Source organism: Corythoichthys intestinalis, chromosome 17, assembly GCF_030265065.1.
Source record: "Corythoichthys intestinalis isolate RoL2023-P3 chromosome 17, ASM3026506v1, whole genome shotgun sequence".
Taxonomy (NCBI): Eukaryota; Metazoa; Chordata; class Actinopteri; order Syngnathiformes; family Syngnathidae; genus Corythoichthys; species Corythoichthys intestinalis.
Window position 1 is genome coordinate 11,221,189 of NC_080411.1, and position 12,735 is coordinate 11,233,923.

The following is a 12,735-nucleotide window of genomic DNA, read 5'->3' on the forward strand; positions in this document are numbered from 1 at the left end:
AAGAATGATTTTTGATTGATTGAGGATTTTATGACACTGTGTGGGTGTGCACTGGTCCTAACACTACCGGTTTTGTCCACCGGCGTCGCTAAAATTGACCAAAACTGAAAAGTGTTACTTTCAGCCTGCCACGTGAGTGCAGATCGGATGAACCACATCAATCTGAGCCTGACCTTCCCAGTTCCCACATAACATTGTTATTAACAAACAACAAACATAAACTGTTGGAAAAATAGTAAAACAAATTAACAATAAATATGATGTCAATATTGCATTAATTGCAGTAAAATAACATTAGGGCTCAAGCTTTAGATTATTTTAGTAAGTGAGCATCCAACTGAAAGGGCTGACCAATATTTAAATATAAAATGATAATTTAGGAGTACAGTGCCTTGCAAAAGTATTCGGCCCCCTTGAATCTTGCAACCTTTCGTCACATTTCAGGCTTCAAACATAAATATATGAAATTTAATTTTTTTGTCAAGAATCAACAACAAGTGGGACACAATCGTGAAGTGGAACAACATTTATTGGATAATTTAAACTTTTTTAACAAATAAAAAACTGAAAAGTGGGGCGTGCAATATTATTCGGCCCCTTTACTTTCAGTGCAGCAAACTCACTCCAGAAGTTCAGTGAGGATCTCTGAATGATCCAATGTTGTCCTAAATGACCGATGATGATAAATAGAATCCACCTGTGTGTAATCAAGTCTCCGTATAAATGCACCTGCTCTGTGATAGTCTAAGGGTTCTGTTTAAAGTGCAGAAAGCATTATGAAAACCAAGGAACACACCAGGCAGGTCCGAGATACTGTTGTGGAGAAGTTTAAAGCCGGATTTGGATACAAAAAGATTTCCCAAGCTTTAAACATCCCAAGGAGCACTGTGCAAGCCATCATATTGAAATGGAAGGAGCATCAGACCACTGCAAATCTACCAAGACCCGTCCGTCCTTCCAAACTTTCTTCTCAAACAAGGAGAAAACTGATCAGAGATGCAGCCAAGAGGCCCATGATCACTCTGGATGAACTGCAGAGATCTACAGCTGAGGTGGGAGAGTCTGTCCATAGGACAACAATCAGTCGTACACTGCACAAATCTGGCCTTTATGGAAGAGTGGCAAGAAGAAAGCCATTTCTCAAAGGCATCCATAAAAAGTCTCGTTAAAAGTTAGCCATAAGCCACCTGGGAGACACACCAAACATGTGGAAGAAGGTGCTCTGGTCAGATGAAACCAAAATTGAACTTTTTGGCCACAATGCAAAACGATTTGTTTGGCGTAAAAGCAACACAGCTCATCACCCTGAACACACCATCCCCACTGTCAAACATGGTGGTGGCAGCATCATGGTTTGGGCCTGCTTTTCTTCAGCAGGGACAGGGAAGATGGTTAAAATTGACGGGAATATGGATGCAGTCTCTCGATGTGCAAAACTGATAGAAACATACCCCAAGCGACTTGCAGCTGTAATTGGAGCAAAAGGTGGCGCTACAAAGTATTAACGCAAGGGGGCTGAATAATATTGCACGCCCCACTTTTCAGTTTTTTATTTGTTAAAAAAGTTTAAATTATCCAATAAATTTTGTTCCACTTCACGATTGTGTCCCACTTGTTGTTGATTCTTAACAAAAAAATAAAATGTTATATCTTTGTTTGAAGCCTGAAATGTGGCGCAAGGTTCAAGGGGGGCGAATACTTTTGCAAGGCACTGTATACAAGAGAAAATGAGTTAATAAAACATTTCACTCATTAATAATGATGCACCTATTGGGGTTTTTGTTTCTCTATCAGTCTGTCCGTCTGTGTCTGGTTATTAAGTTTTATTTCTTTAATTCAAGTTTTCCAAATTCACAGATAAATAAAATGTTTGAACTAAAATTTATTTAAAAAGGCATAAACAGACTTTATAATTATATATATATATATATAATAACTTTATTATTTAATAGGTTCATGGCTGTGCTTTTATGAACATGGATCAGTTAGTAAACAGGAAAACCTTTAGGATGCTAGCTGTCAGTTTTGGAAGTCTTCAAACTTAAATGAAGTGATCCGTATTGAATTACATTTGGCAGGATTGATGTTTTACCATGAACAAATCATGAACCACTTTTTTTATGTGTCACCTCTTCATATTTTCTGCTTTCTGTTTTTAACAGTGGAGACTCCAAGTTGCTGGAAGAGGCTGTGTTGCCATTGGCTAAGCTCCTCAGTATGTCTTACTTATTTGGTTAATTGATGAAAATTGCAATCATTCACACTGAAAATTGTATTACGTACTACACCTTGTATTATATAATTTCATCCACTTTTTTGCAGTTGAAAACAATCCCAGAACAGGAAACTTTGGCACACTGGTTAGAATCTTCCTGGGAAGAACCAAAGAGCTGAAAATATCAACAGAATGCCAAGAGTGAGTGTGGGAATCTTTCGTGTGAGACATCAGTGTTCCTTGTTAATGCGTCTAATAGGGGTGTGACAAAATATTGAAAAGGTGATATATTGTGATACTATGTAGCCTAAAAGGTTATCGGTATGCTCCCACCAAGAATCGATATATTGTTTAAAAAAAAACTAAACAAAAGGAACCAACAGGCTGCTATCAAAATCTTTCATTAGAATACTGTCTACCATAGGTCGTTGGCTGCTATAGACTGCGCTAGACATCGAAATCATTTTGACTGGATTGGACATCTAGTGCTGTCAATGGCACTGAAACCACAGCATTCCCACCCAGTTTTGTGGGCATTTTTAGGATACTTCCTGTTGTTTTTGATTGTCACTTCCTATTAATTTGGGGACATTTCTGAGTCACTTCCTTTTCAGTAACCCAAAATCAACAGAAAATGACTTGTGAATGCCCCAAAGTCAACAGGAAGTGACACCTAAATGCCCCAAAAAGGGAAAGGAAATGACTGAAATCAACAGGAAAATATGTGAAATGTACAAAAATCAGTGTTGTTTTTGGCAGCCCTTTAAATATTTGTCTAAAAATGTTTTCACATATTGTAGCGCCAACTCGGTGATAATTATGGAGGACGAGGAGTGCAAAAATTAAATAAATACACAAATAAATGATTATAAGTGTCATTAAAATGCTTCCATTTCAATATTTGTTTAATTCAATATTTATTCATTTCAATTTATATTTATTTATTTCAATTTGTATTTATATTTCCAATTTTTATATATTTCCATTTATATTCATTTTTTATTTATTTCAATTTTTATTTCCATTTTTAGTATTTATTACAACTTTTTTTTATACATATTTATTTCAATTTTTATTTTCAATGTTTTTTTCATTATTTCAACATTTATTTAATTCACTATTTCATTCTTGCACTCTTGTGTTAATAAATATATTGCGGAAAACACTCAGGTGACTTGAAGTTCCGCTCTGAGACCCCCAATTTGGCCACATTTCAAAATTGTCCTATATGCATGTGTGTCCTATATGCATCATTGGAAAGCTTAATTTTCTGGGGGAAGAAAAATTTTGAACTGGAGGGCATTTTTTGAAAAAAATAATATTTTTTAAACAGCAAAACCCTATCTGGAGGTGAGAGCATGCAAGAGCAGAATTACAGACGCCATGACTTTAACGATATATTATCACGTACTTACCTTTAGGGCTGCAGCTATCGAATATTTTAGTAATCGACTGAAAATTCTATCGATTAATCAAGTAATCGGATAAAACATATTTTTTTTAGGTTAAGAGCAATTATAAATATAAATGAGAAAACAAGACATTTTATCTAATATTGAACCATTTTCAGTCAATCAATGTCTTTATTTTTCGATGTACATTGTCGAAAACAGCCAACAATTGCGTCTCAAACGTGACTAAAAAAAAAAAAAAAAAAAGCTAATTCACTGCTTTCACTCAAAAAACTTTTAGAGCTTATAAAAAAAAATATATATATATATATATATTTCTCAAAACGTCATTACGCTTGATAACACACATCACTTAAAAGTTAGGTGTTTTCCCCACGTGTTTCAATTGAATTTCCACTTGTGTCAAGCTATAAGTTCTAGTTAAGTTTTAAGTTAGCCTAAACTGTAAGTCCTGATAGAATTTTGAGTTTTTGCAGTGTTCAAAATAAATGCTGTGCTGTATTGGAGCACATTAGGCACCAGTGCTACTTGGTGTTTTATCCAGCAATGACTACTGAGCTAAAATTGACAGCTAGCATTATTAAGTTTTTTTTTTTTTTTACACCCTAATCAATCTACAGCGCTGTTTTCACAGATTAAATAAAGCCTGTATGTAAGAGCTAGCGACGCATTGACAGTGGTCATAATGAATAGAAACCTAGCCCTCCGCAGGGATAACGTTACATGAGCGAATGACAGTAACGTTAATCTTATTTATGAGCGCTGAGAAGTGTACCTCTTTAAGATGGCGGCTGTTCTATTAACGCTGCCGAGTCAGTCATTACGCATCTAGTTCTACGTACATGTGATATCTATGACACACATCAGACGCTACCTGCTACCACTGTAGCAACATGCGGGAGTAGTTTTTAGCAAAGTCGGTGCAGTTTGTAACGGCCGTCGGCTGCAGTAAAGTATTTTTTTTTTATTGCTTCTTCTTCTACGCACGTCAGCGCGTTGTCCCGCATTAAAAGGAGTCCGGGGCCTCCGGGCAAAACGTGATGCTTAGAGCTGGCAAAATTAAACGATTTCTCGAGGTAAATAAAATTACTCCGATCAGTTTTTAAACTCGAGTTGCTCGAATATTCGTTTCAGCTCTACTTACCTTGTTTCGACCCAAAAACTGCATGTAGCATGTATCAATGACTGTCAAGACACAGCTGAGAATGGCCACAGCTGGACTTTTTTTGGGATTTTATGGGTGAAACATGGTCATATAACAAGGCTCACGATGCAGAAATTGCAGACATCAAGGGGTGGTTGAGATTTCTTTTTCATATATTTAGCCTTTTAAACGTTTTTTGTTCCCCCCCCCCCCCCAAATTTTCTTTGTTTGGATATTTAATTATTTTTTTCAAGTCGTTTTTTTTTTTAAACGAAATATTAGACATCAATTAATGATTGTAGGCTAAAAATGACGCACATTTGTAATAATAAATATAATTAATTACCTTCATTTTATGGCTGGGTTGAAACAAAAGCGGTTACACAACGTCTGTAAACGGGGGTTTCCAGAGTAAAACGGACAAATTAAAAATAGTTCGGGGGCTTTATGCACCATGAATCTGCTATGGCAGCATACAGACATATATTGTTCTACCAAACACAACAGTTCTTTTGGCTTAAAATACAGCACTTTCTTTTAAAGAGGAGTGCAAGAGCAGAAACTGCTTTTTCAGTCTTGTCTGTGTTTTCCGCCATATATTGAAATGTTGAAATAAATAAATAAAAAGTGAAATAAATGTTGAAAAAAGTATCGAAATAAATAAATATTGAAATAGAAGTATTTTAATGAATTTTTAAATTATTTATTTAATTGTGTATTTATTTATTTAATTTTTGCACTCCTGGTCATCTATACCCAGAGGTTCCCAACCCTAGTGTCTAAAAGCAGAAATTCACGATTGAATGGTTAACTTCAGTTCACTTAGAAATACAATACATTAGAAATGTCTCTTTTCCACCATTGAGTTCACTGAGAAACAATACTAGAGGCCATGTTTTAATAGTGACATTTGACCATTTTTAATTTGACATTCTCTGCAGTCAGCTGTTCATCTGGCAAGCCCACAATGCTCTCTTCATGGTACGTTGCCTGCTCAAGGTATTCATCAGGGAAATGAGCGAGGAAGAGCTGCACTTGCAGTTCAGCTACCAAGAGAGGGCGCCACGATCGTGTGGAGGTAGGCCTTCTCCACGTCTCTCCTTTTAGACACACACAAAGGTGGTCTAGGACAGGAAGTTGTTGTCAGAGCGGGCATGGAAAGCAGGAAACATTTTGACCTAATTCTAAGAAACTGTGGTTTGTGCTGTTTTTAATGAAGCTGGGAAAATGGGGAACTTGTGTGGACAGATGTGGTTGCTCACAGGGTCCACTGAGTTACAGTTCGAGTACATTTTCTTCTATATTCAAACTCAATTACATATAAATAATTTGACTCCTTGTCTTAGTAAAAACCAAATAAAGGCACTAAAATAAAGGAAAAATAAGAAGTTTTAAAAGCACTGACAATGATAAACGTTCAATCACTTTTCTTCCTTCTGCTGTAACATGGACTCCAGTATCAGTTAACGGGACATGGGGCTTGGGGCCGATCTGTAGGGGGCCTATTTTCATAACCTAAAAATTCTAATATTTTCAAAACCGAAGTCCTAGTGACCTAAAACCCAAAACAGGCACCTCCTTTAGGCATATATAAGTCTCCCTGAGCATGCAGCTACATTAAAAAAATTCAGTCGCTCCCGAATAAAATCCTGATTCATTAATTTTTTTATACAACTATAACAAAATTTAAAGTGGCTATAAAATTCTCAAATTTTACACTACATGCACAAAAATCACCAAATGAAGAGATAATCACCTATATTTTCAACTCAATTGTCACATCAGAAACTTAATACTTTAGGAAAGCATGCTGAATCATCTTAAGTTTACTAAACAAAAGCAAAATTTGCATTTTTCTATACACAATCACCATTTATTAAGGTTGAATTCCGCTATTGTGTAGAGATACAAAATCCAACATGGCGGCTGTCACAAAACAAAGAGCTTTTTAAGTTGAAAATTCTTGTAATTAAATGCTTAAATCGCAGAATTTCTATAGATATGAAGGCAAAACAGTCTAGATTCTTGGTTAAAAGCAAAAAAAAGGGCGGTTATCATTCATTTTACGTAAACATTTCAAGCAAAAGTTACGCTATTGTGTAATCCAACATGGCGGCCGTCAAGAAACAGGTTTTTAAGTTGAAAATTCTTGTAAATAAATGCTAATGTCGCAAAATTTCTATAGATATGAACGTAAAACAGTCTAAATTCTTAATTAAGAGCAAAAAAAGGGCAGTTATTTTTCATTTTACGTAAATATTTCAAGCCAAAGTTACACTAATTTTCGCCATTGATTTAAAAAGTTTTTTTAAAAAATTTTTTTATAAACGTTTCAAAGTGCATGCATAATGCTATTTAATATAATAATTACCTTGAATCGTCGACCAAATCACTCTTGGGATACTCCTGCCTGCTTGTATGCAGTTAAACCTTCGTCCTATTTCCACTTAAATCTGGCGTTAGAACGCAGCGTCTGTTTGAGTTTATCACTGTGAAAGCCAACTCAATGTTCTGCCCGGGTCGGCCCCCTGGGGGACATCGTGGCACACTGTCTGTGGGACCTGTCTTTTCAACTGATGGTGGAGTCTGACTGTGAATATAAATTAGTTTGCCACGAGTAGACCCCCAGTCCATTTGAACTGGAAGGCTGACAGCGAATGAACATTCAGCCCTCCCAGTTCAAATGGATTGGACGTCTATCTCTCTCAATAGCAGCCGATGACTTAATTCATATATAACTACATTAATGCTAAGTTTTCACAAGCAGCGTAAAATGGGTTTTGTCCACAGGCAATATCCTGTGTACGTATCAGATATAGTGGTGATACAAAATGAATTCGTTCCCAAGTGGCTTTCCTATCATGATTTCTTTTGAATAACATGTAAATCACCAAAACTGTTCACAACTGTACTAAAACACCACATGAAATTTTATAATCAATGTAAAATTTGAATAAAACGAACCAAACACATTTGGATTAGTTACTATACCTAACTTAACTGCAATTCTACTTAAAAAATAAATAAATTAAAAAGTAAAGGTTTCCAACTTGGTGATAATACACACTCAGCAGGAAAACCGTTAAGTATTTTCAATTAATTATACCTACATGGATGCCACGAACTGTATATACTAAAAATTGTCCGAGAGTTTAAGAGAAAGAGCACCGTTAGCATTTGGCTAGTGGTAACATGAATGCTATGCTAATGCTACAAGTTACATTTAGTGCGTGATGATCACTTGGCACAGACTTTTAAAGGCTAAAGCAACATGGCATATTCTCTCTGGCCAAGATTAGAAAGCAAATATTACCATGTGTGCAAGCCTTGAGAGGAGAGGACACTAGTGAGTTGAAGGTGTGGGGGGTGCAGCACGTCAAATGAGTGACACAACCAGACACTGCTACGATGCAGGCTAACTACATATAAAATGTCACACATTGTAAACATGTTTTAGTCCCTCAAAACATGTTTTTAGCTCGTTATTTCGTCGACGAAATATTTTCGTTAGCGTCATTTTTTCACGAAAGCAACACTGGTGCTAGTCGATATTTTTAATCTAGTTGCAGTACCATTTTTGGCTGTCAGTCCTACATTGTACACCAATAACTTTCAAATGCAGTGATTAAAAAAAAAAAAGCCGCTTTGTAGTTCCTCTTGTACCGAACCCATACTAAACCGTGACCCCCGTACCGAGGTACCTACTGAACAGTGACTTGTGCGTACCTTTACACGCCAATTTGCAACATTTGCATACTTGTGAGAAGGCGCCATATAAATACGAATATAAATATATATATATATTTTTAAACCTGTCCTGTTCAGCTGTTTGACACGGAGAATGGAAGTCTAAGTGCCCTGAACAGTTTTAATGTTGCACATTGAGAGTCTGACATACTCCCATTGTGATCATTTAACATACCTCGTTTATCATGACAAAGCAGCGAACAGGAAGGGGTTATGGGGAACAGAAGAAAAGAAACACAAACTACAACAAGAAACACATTGAACGTCTACACTAACTACTAATATGTTGGTGCTATTGTCAGCTAGATGTGTTTCCGGTTGACACGATGTGAGGGGCCTGTTGACCAGGGAAAGAGGGGGACGGGGTTGGGGGAGTCTATAAGCTAAGTGATTGAAAGGGGTACAGTGTACACAAATCAGCTCTGTGATCTAGAACCCAGTTATCGTGTGAATCCCTTGTGAGTGTAAGCCCGTTGTCAACCGACCTTACGCTCCCCATCGCCATTTTACTGCCTTATTTTAAATCAAACAACAAATAAACAAAAAAAAGCATTGGGATAATGTTTAGAAGCTTCTGGAAAAAAGTGAAAAATTCGTCTTGAAAGTCCTTAAAAAGTGCTTGAATTTGGCTATGAAAAATGTGTAAGAACCCTGCATACAGTACAGTGACACATTGGAAAAGATGTGGAAAAATCCATGTTTTACAAGCTTTACATCTCTATTAATACTCTGTTGAAAGCTGGAAAATTGCCAGGTCAACTTAGTCCCTCCAGTCTGTATCTCTGCCATTCATATAGAACAGAATGCAGAACAAAGACTGAAAATGTCAGATTATACAAACATTAAAAACATCTTTCTTCCTTTCTCCTAGAAGCAACCCATGAAGATCTCCTTGAGGAGCTCTTATCCAACCTGGTGCACCTGATCGTCGAAGTACCGCTGCTGTAAGTGATTAGTGTGTGTGTATGTGTGTGTGTCCTGAACAGAACTACTGCACATTTTAAAAAGGTCAAGATGTCCTCAGACTGTTGGGGAAAAAAAGACAGTTATGGTGACCGGGTTGTTCACAATGCCCCGACTGTTCCCACGCAGCTATTTCATAATGTCACTTGTCTGACATTTTACATTGCCGACTTAAAAAATGATGATGTCGTGGTGGCCCTTGTGGAGTTGGACACGCCCTCTATTCATCTTTTTCATAGGAATTTGTTAGGCCAGGATGTTTGTCTCCGACATGATAAAAATCTTGTTTTTCCAGCATGGTTTAATAGTGTAATAGTGGTTACGACGATCTCACGATATGGCAATACAAATATTATCAATACACGGGTTAGGAAGTCATTTTAGGATATTCGACAAAACAAACAGCAGTGAGTTTATCACTAATAGACGTCCAATCCATTTGAAGTGGGATGCGAACATTCGTTCATTCGCTGCCATCCGTCCCACTTTAAACAGATTGGACTAGTGCTGCAACGATTAATCTATTAACTCGAGTGATTCAATCAGAAAAAAAGCTTCGAATCAAATTTTGCTGCCTCGAATGTTTGTTTAATTAGAGTGGCGTCTAATGTAAAGTGTTGGCATTTAGTTATATTGATTTGAGTGGATACAGCGCTCTCTATTGGCAACAGTGAATATGACATAACTCATTTAACATGGATGAATCCATCTGCTCCAAATTAAGACCAACATAAGCTAAGGTTTTGTTTGAGCTAATGTTTAATTCATTCATAATTTAGTTTATAGGTATATTTAACCGTTTTTTTGTGGGAATATAGGTTTGAATGATTTGTTAAGAGCATTCTAAAAAATTAACTTTACTATTTCATAGCATTTAAGCTAGCGGACTTTTGCCATCTAAGTTAGCCGATTGTTCTTTCGTTGTTTTTAGATCCTCAAAAGGCTAAGGCCATGTATTTTAACTTATTGTTTACATGGAAGAGCAATTCTGCATAGTTTGAAGCAACACTCAGGAATTTTATTTTGTATTTGCATTTAATGCTCTTTTCAAAGTGCAATCTTAGCAAGCCTGTTTTACATATCCTAAAATTGATTCTGCAACGCAATAAATGTTATTAATCCGAATACTCGATTATTCGAACTAACTAGTTGATAGATTAATCGACTGCTAAAATAACCGATACCTGCAGCCCTAGATTGGACGTCTATGGCCGTCAGTGCCATCCAATGCTAGGCATTGGGCTAATTTTGGGGTATTTAATGAAATTTCCTGTTGATTTTCGGGTACTTCCTTTTCGGGCATTTACAGGTCACTTTCTGTTGATTGTGGGGCATTCAAAGGTCACTTCCTGTTGATTTTGGGTGACTGAAAAGGAAGTGACTCAAGAATGTCCCCAAATAGATATGAGGTGACTCTAAACCAACAGGAAGTAACCTGTAAATGCCCTAAAATAAACAGGAAGTGGCTCATAAATGCCCAATGAGTTTAATTTTAGGGCATTTCAAGTCATTTGATGTTGATTTTCAGTCACTTCCTGTTGATTCTGTGGCATTTAAGAGTCACGTCCTGTTTTTTGGGGCATTTACAGGTCATTTCCTGTTGGATTTTGAGTTACTGAAAAGGAAGTGACTCAAGAATGTCCCCAATTGAATAGGTAGTGACTCAAATTCAATTGGAATTGACCTGTAAATGCCCTAAAATGAACAGAGTGACCTATAAATGCCCCAAAAATCAGAAAGAGTCACAACAGAGACGTTATTCTAGTGGAGTTGAGTACCTTTTGGGATACAATGTATCAAAAGTACAAAGTATACGCAAACGAGTTTCATTCCTCTGCTGGCGACGTAACCCAAATTTCCACGTAAGTTGGAACTAACCCTTTCAGTACCCAAAAAATACACCCAAAATGTCAAAATAACTATCCAAAAATATGTATTATACGCCACTGTGCTGTCCTCGCCAAGATATTGGAGCTAAGTCCTAGCTAGACAGCGAGCTAAGCTCCGAAATGACGATGTCAGATATCCGTGTGGTTTGCTTACTTTATTGAGCTGTTAATGACGTCAAAACTTGCAGAATGAAAATTAAATCAGTTTAATCTTCAATGACAGCAATTCAAATTTGCGTTCATAATTAGCTGCTTATACAGCAATAAGAATCCACACAAACGATTCGCGTGTATCAGTTAGCGTCCGCGCATCATCCAAAATAATCACATCAACTCGCCCCAAGTATTCGTCCACAATTGAAAACGCACAATAAACATTACACAAAGTGTTCCTCTGTAGATGCTTCACAAGCAACAAATGTGCGCGCAGGCTTGCAGCTCTTTCCCTTCTCACACTCGGCTTCTTCATGGGCGCAAATGGCTCTTCCTCGTGTGCGCAAATACGTTCTTCTTACGCATGCGGAAATACTACCTGCTCTATGCTTCCTGCGCCAAAAAAAAAGCATGCATCACTACACAAATGTCATTAAAAAATAAATGAAGAAAGAAACAACTGGAGACTCCGGCGTCGGCAAGTCAAAATCATGTAAGTCGGGTACGTTGTACCCGGGGACTACCTGTATAACCATTTCAATATTTTCTCCCACCCCTAATTCTGGGACTTCATTCCTAGTTTTAGAAAGATGATTCTTCATAATGGAAGACATCCTTTCCTCCTTTCTGTCCGTTGGATTCGTTCAATCCTCCTAGTTCACATAAACACATTGGACGTTCCAGCATTTTATTCATTATTCCTGGCTTCCAGGCTTGCCCTGTTCCATTGCCTCCCTCTTCCACTTAGTGGCACCTAGCCCGATTCCTCCTTTGAACGTGGTCGTGTTGCACATGTAGCCTTTTCTTCAATGGTTAAACATTTCTCTGCTTTGATCATAGTCTTGGAGTAAAACTTATTTTTGTTTCGTCATAATTCGGGCTTAAATTTTACGAGTTACACGTCAAAGATCATCGTTTCATTTGGACAGTTTTTCCAGTGATTCCTTTTGATATTAGAGTGCCAGATGCTGTCTTACGTTATGTTCTTTACACTTGTAGTTTTTAACTTCTCATTCGCAGCACATAGCTTGGTCAATTTTTGTTATAGTAACTATAAATAACATAATTCTGATATTACCGCCACTCCACTGATAAAATGACAGTTAAAAAAATCAGTCCATACAGTGATTGTAAAGTGTATTAGGCTTACTAACCAAATTTTAGGGCAATTTGCCCTAATTCAAGACAATGTGGGGTTTCCCCTAGGATTTT

At 37.0% G+C, this 12,735-nt stretch overlaps 1 protein-coding gene across 2 annotated transcripts in view; it reads left to right on the forward strand.

The window, feature by feature from the left end:
• The window catches only part of dym (dymeclin), a 145,053-nt gene that overhangs the window by 7,791 nt on the left and 124,527 nt on the right, over positions 1–12,735 (forward strand). The window contains exons 3-6 of one of the 2 annotated variants that reach the window (XM_057818417.1): positions 2,163–2,215; positions 2,323–2,416; positions 5,713–5,849; positions 9,393–9,462. In XM_057818417.1, coding sequence (XP_057674400.1) covers positions 2,163–2,215; positions 2,323–2,416; positions 5,713–5,849; positions 9,393–9,462 — 354 coding nt within the window. Of the gene's footprint in view, positions 1–2,162; positions 2,216–2,322; positions 2,417–5,712; positions 5,850–9,389; positions 9,463–12,735 lie in introns of both variants that reach the window. The other variant, XM_057818416.1, reaches the window with a different exon arrangement.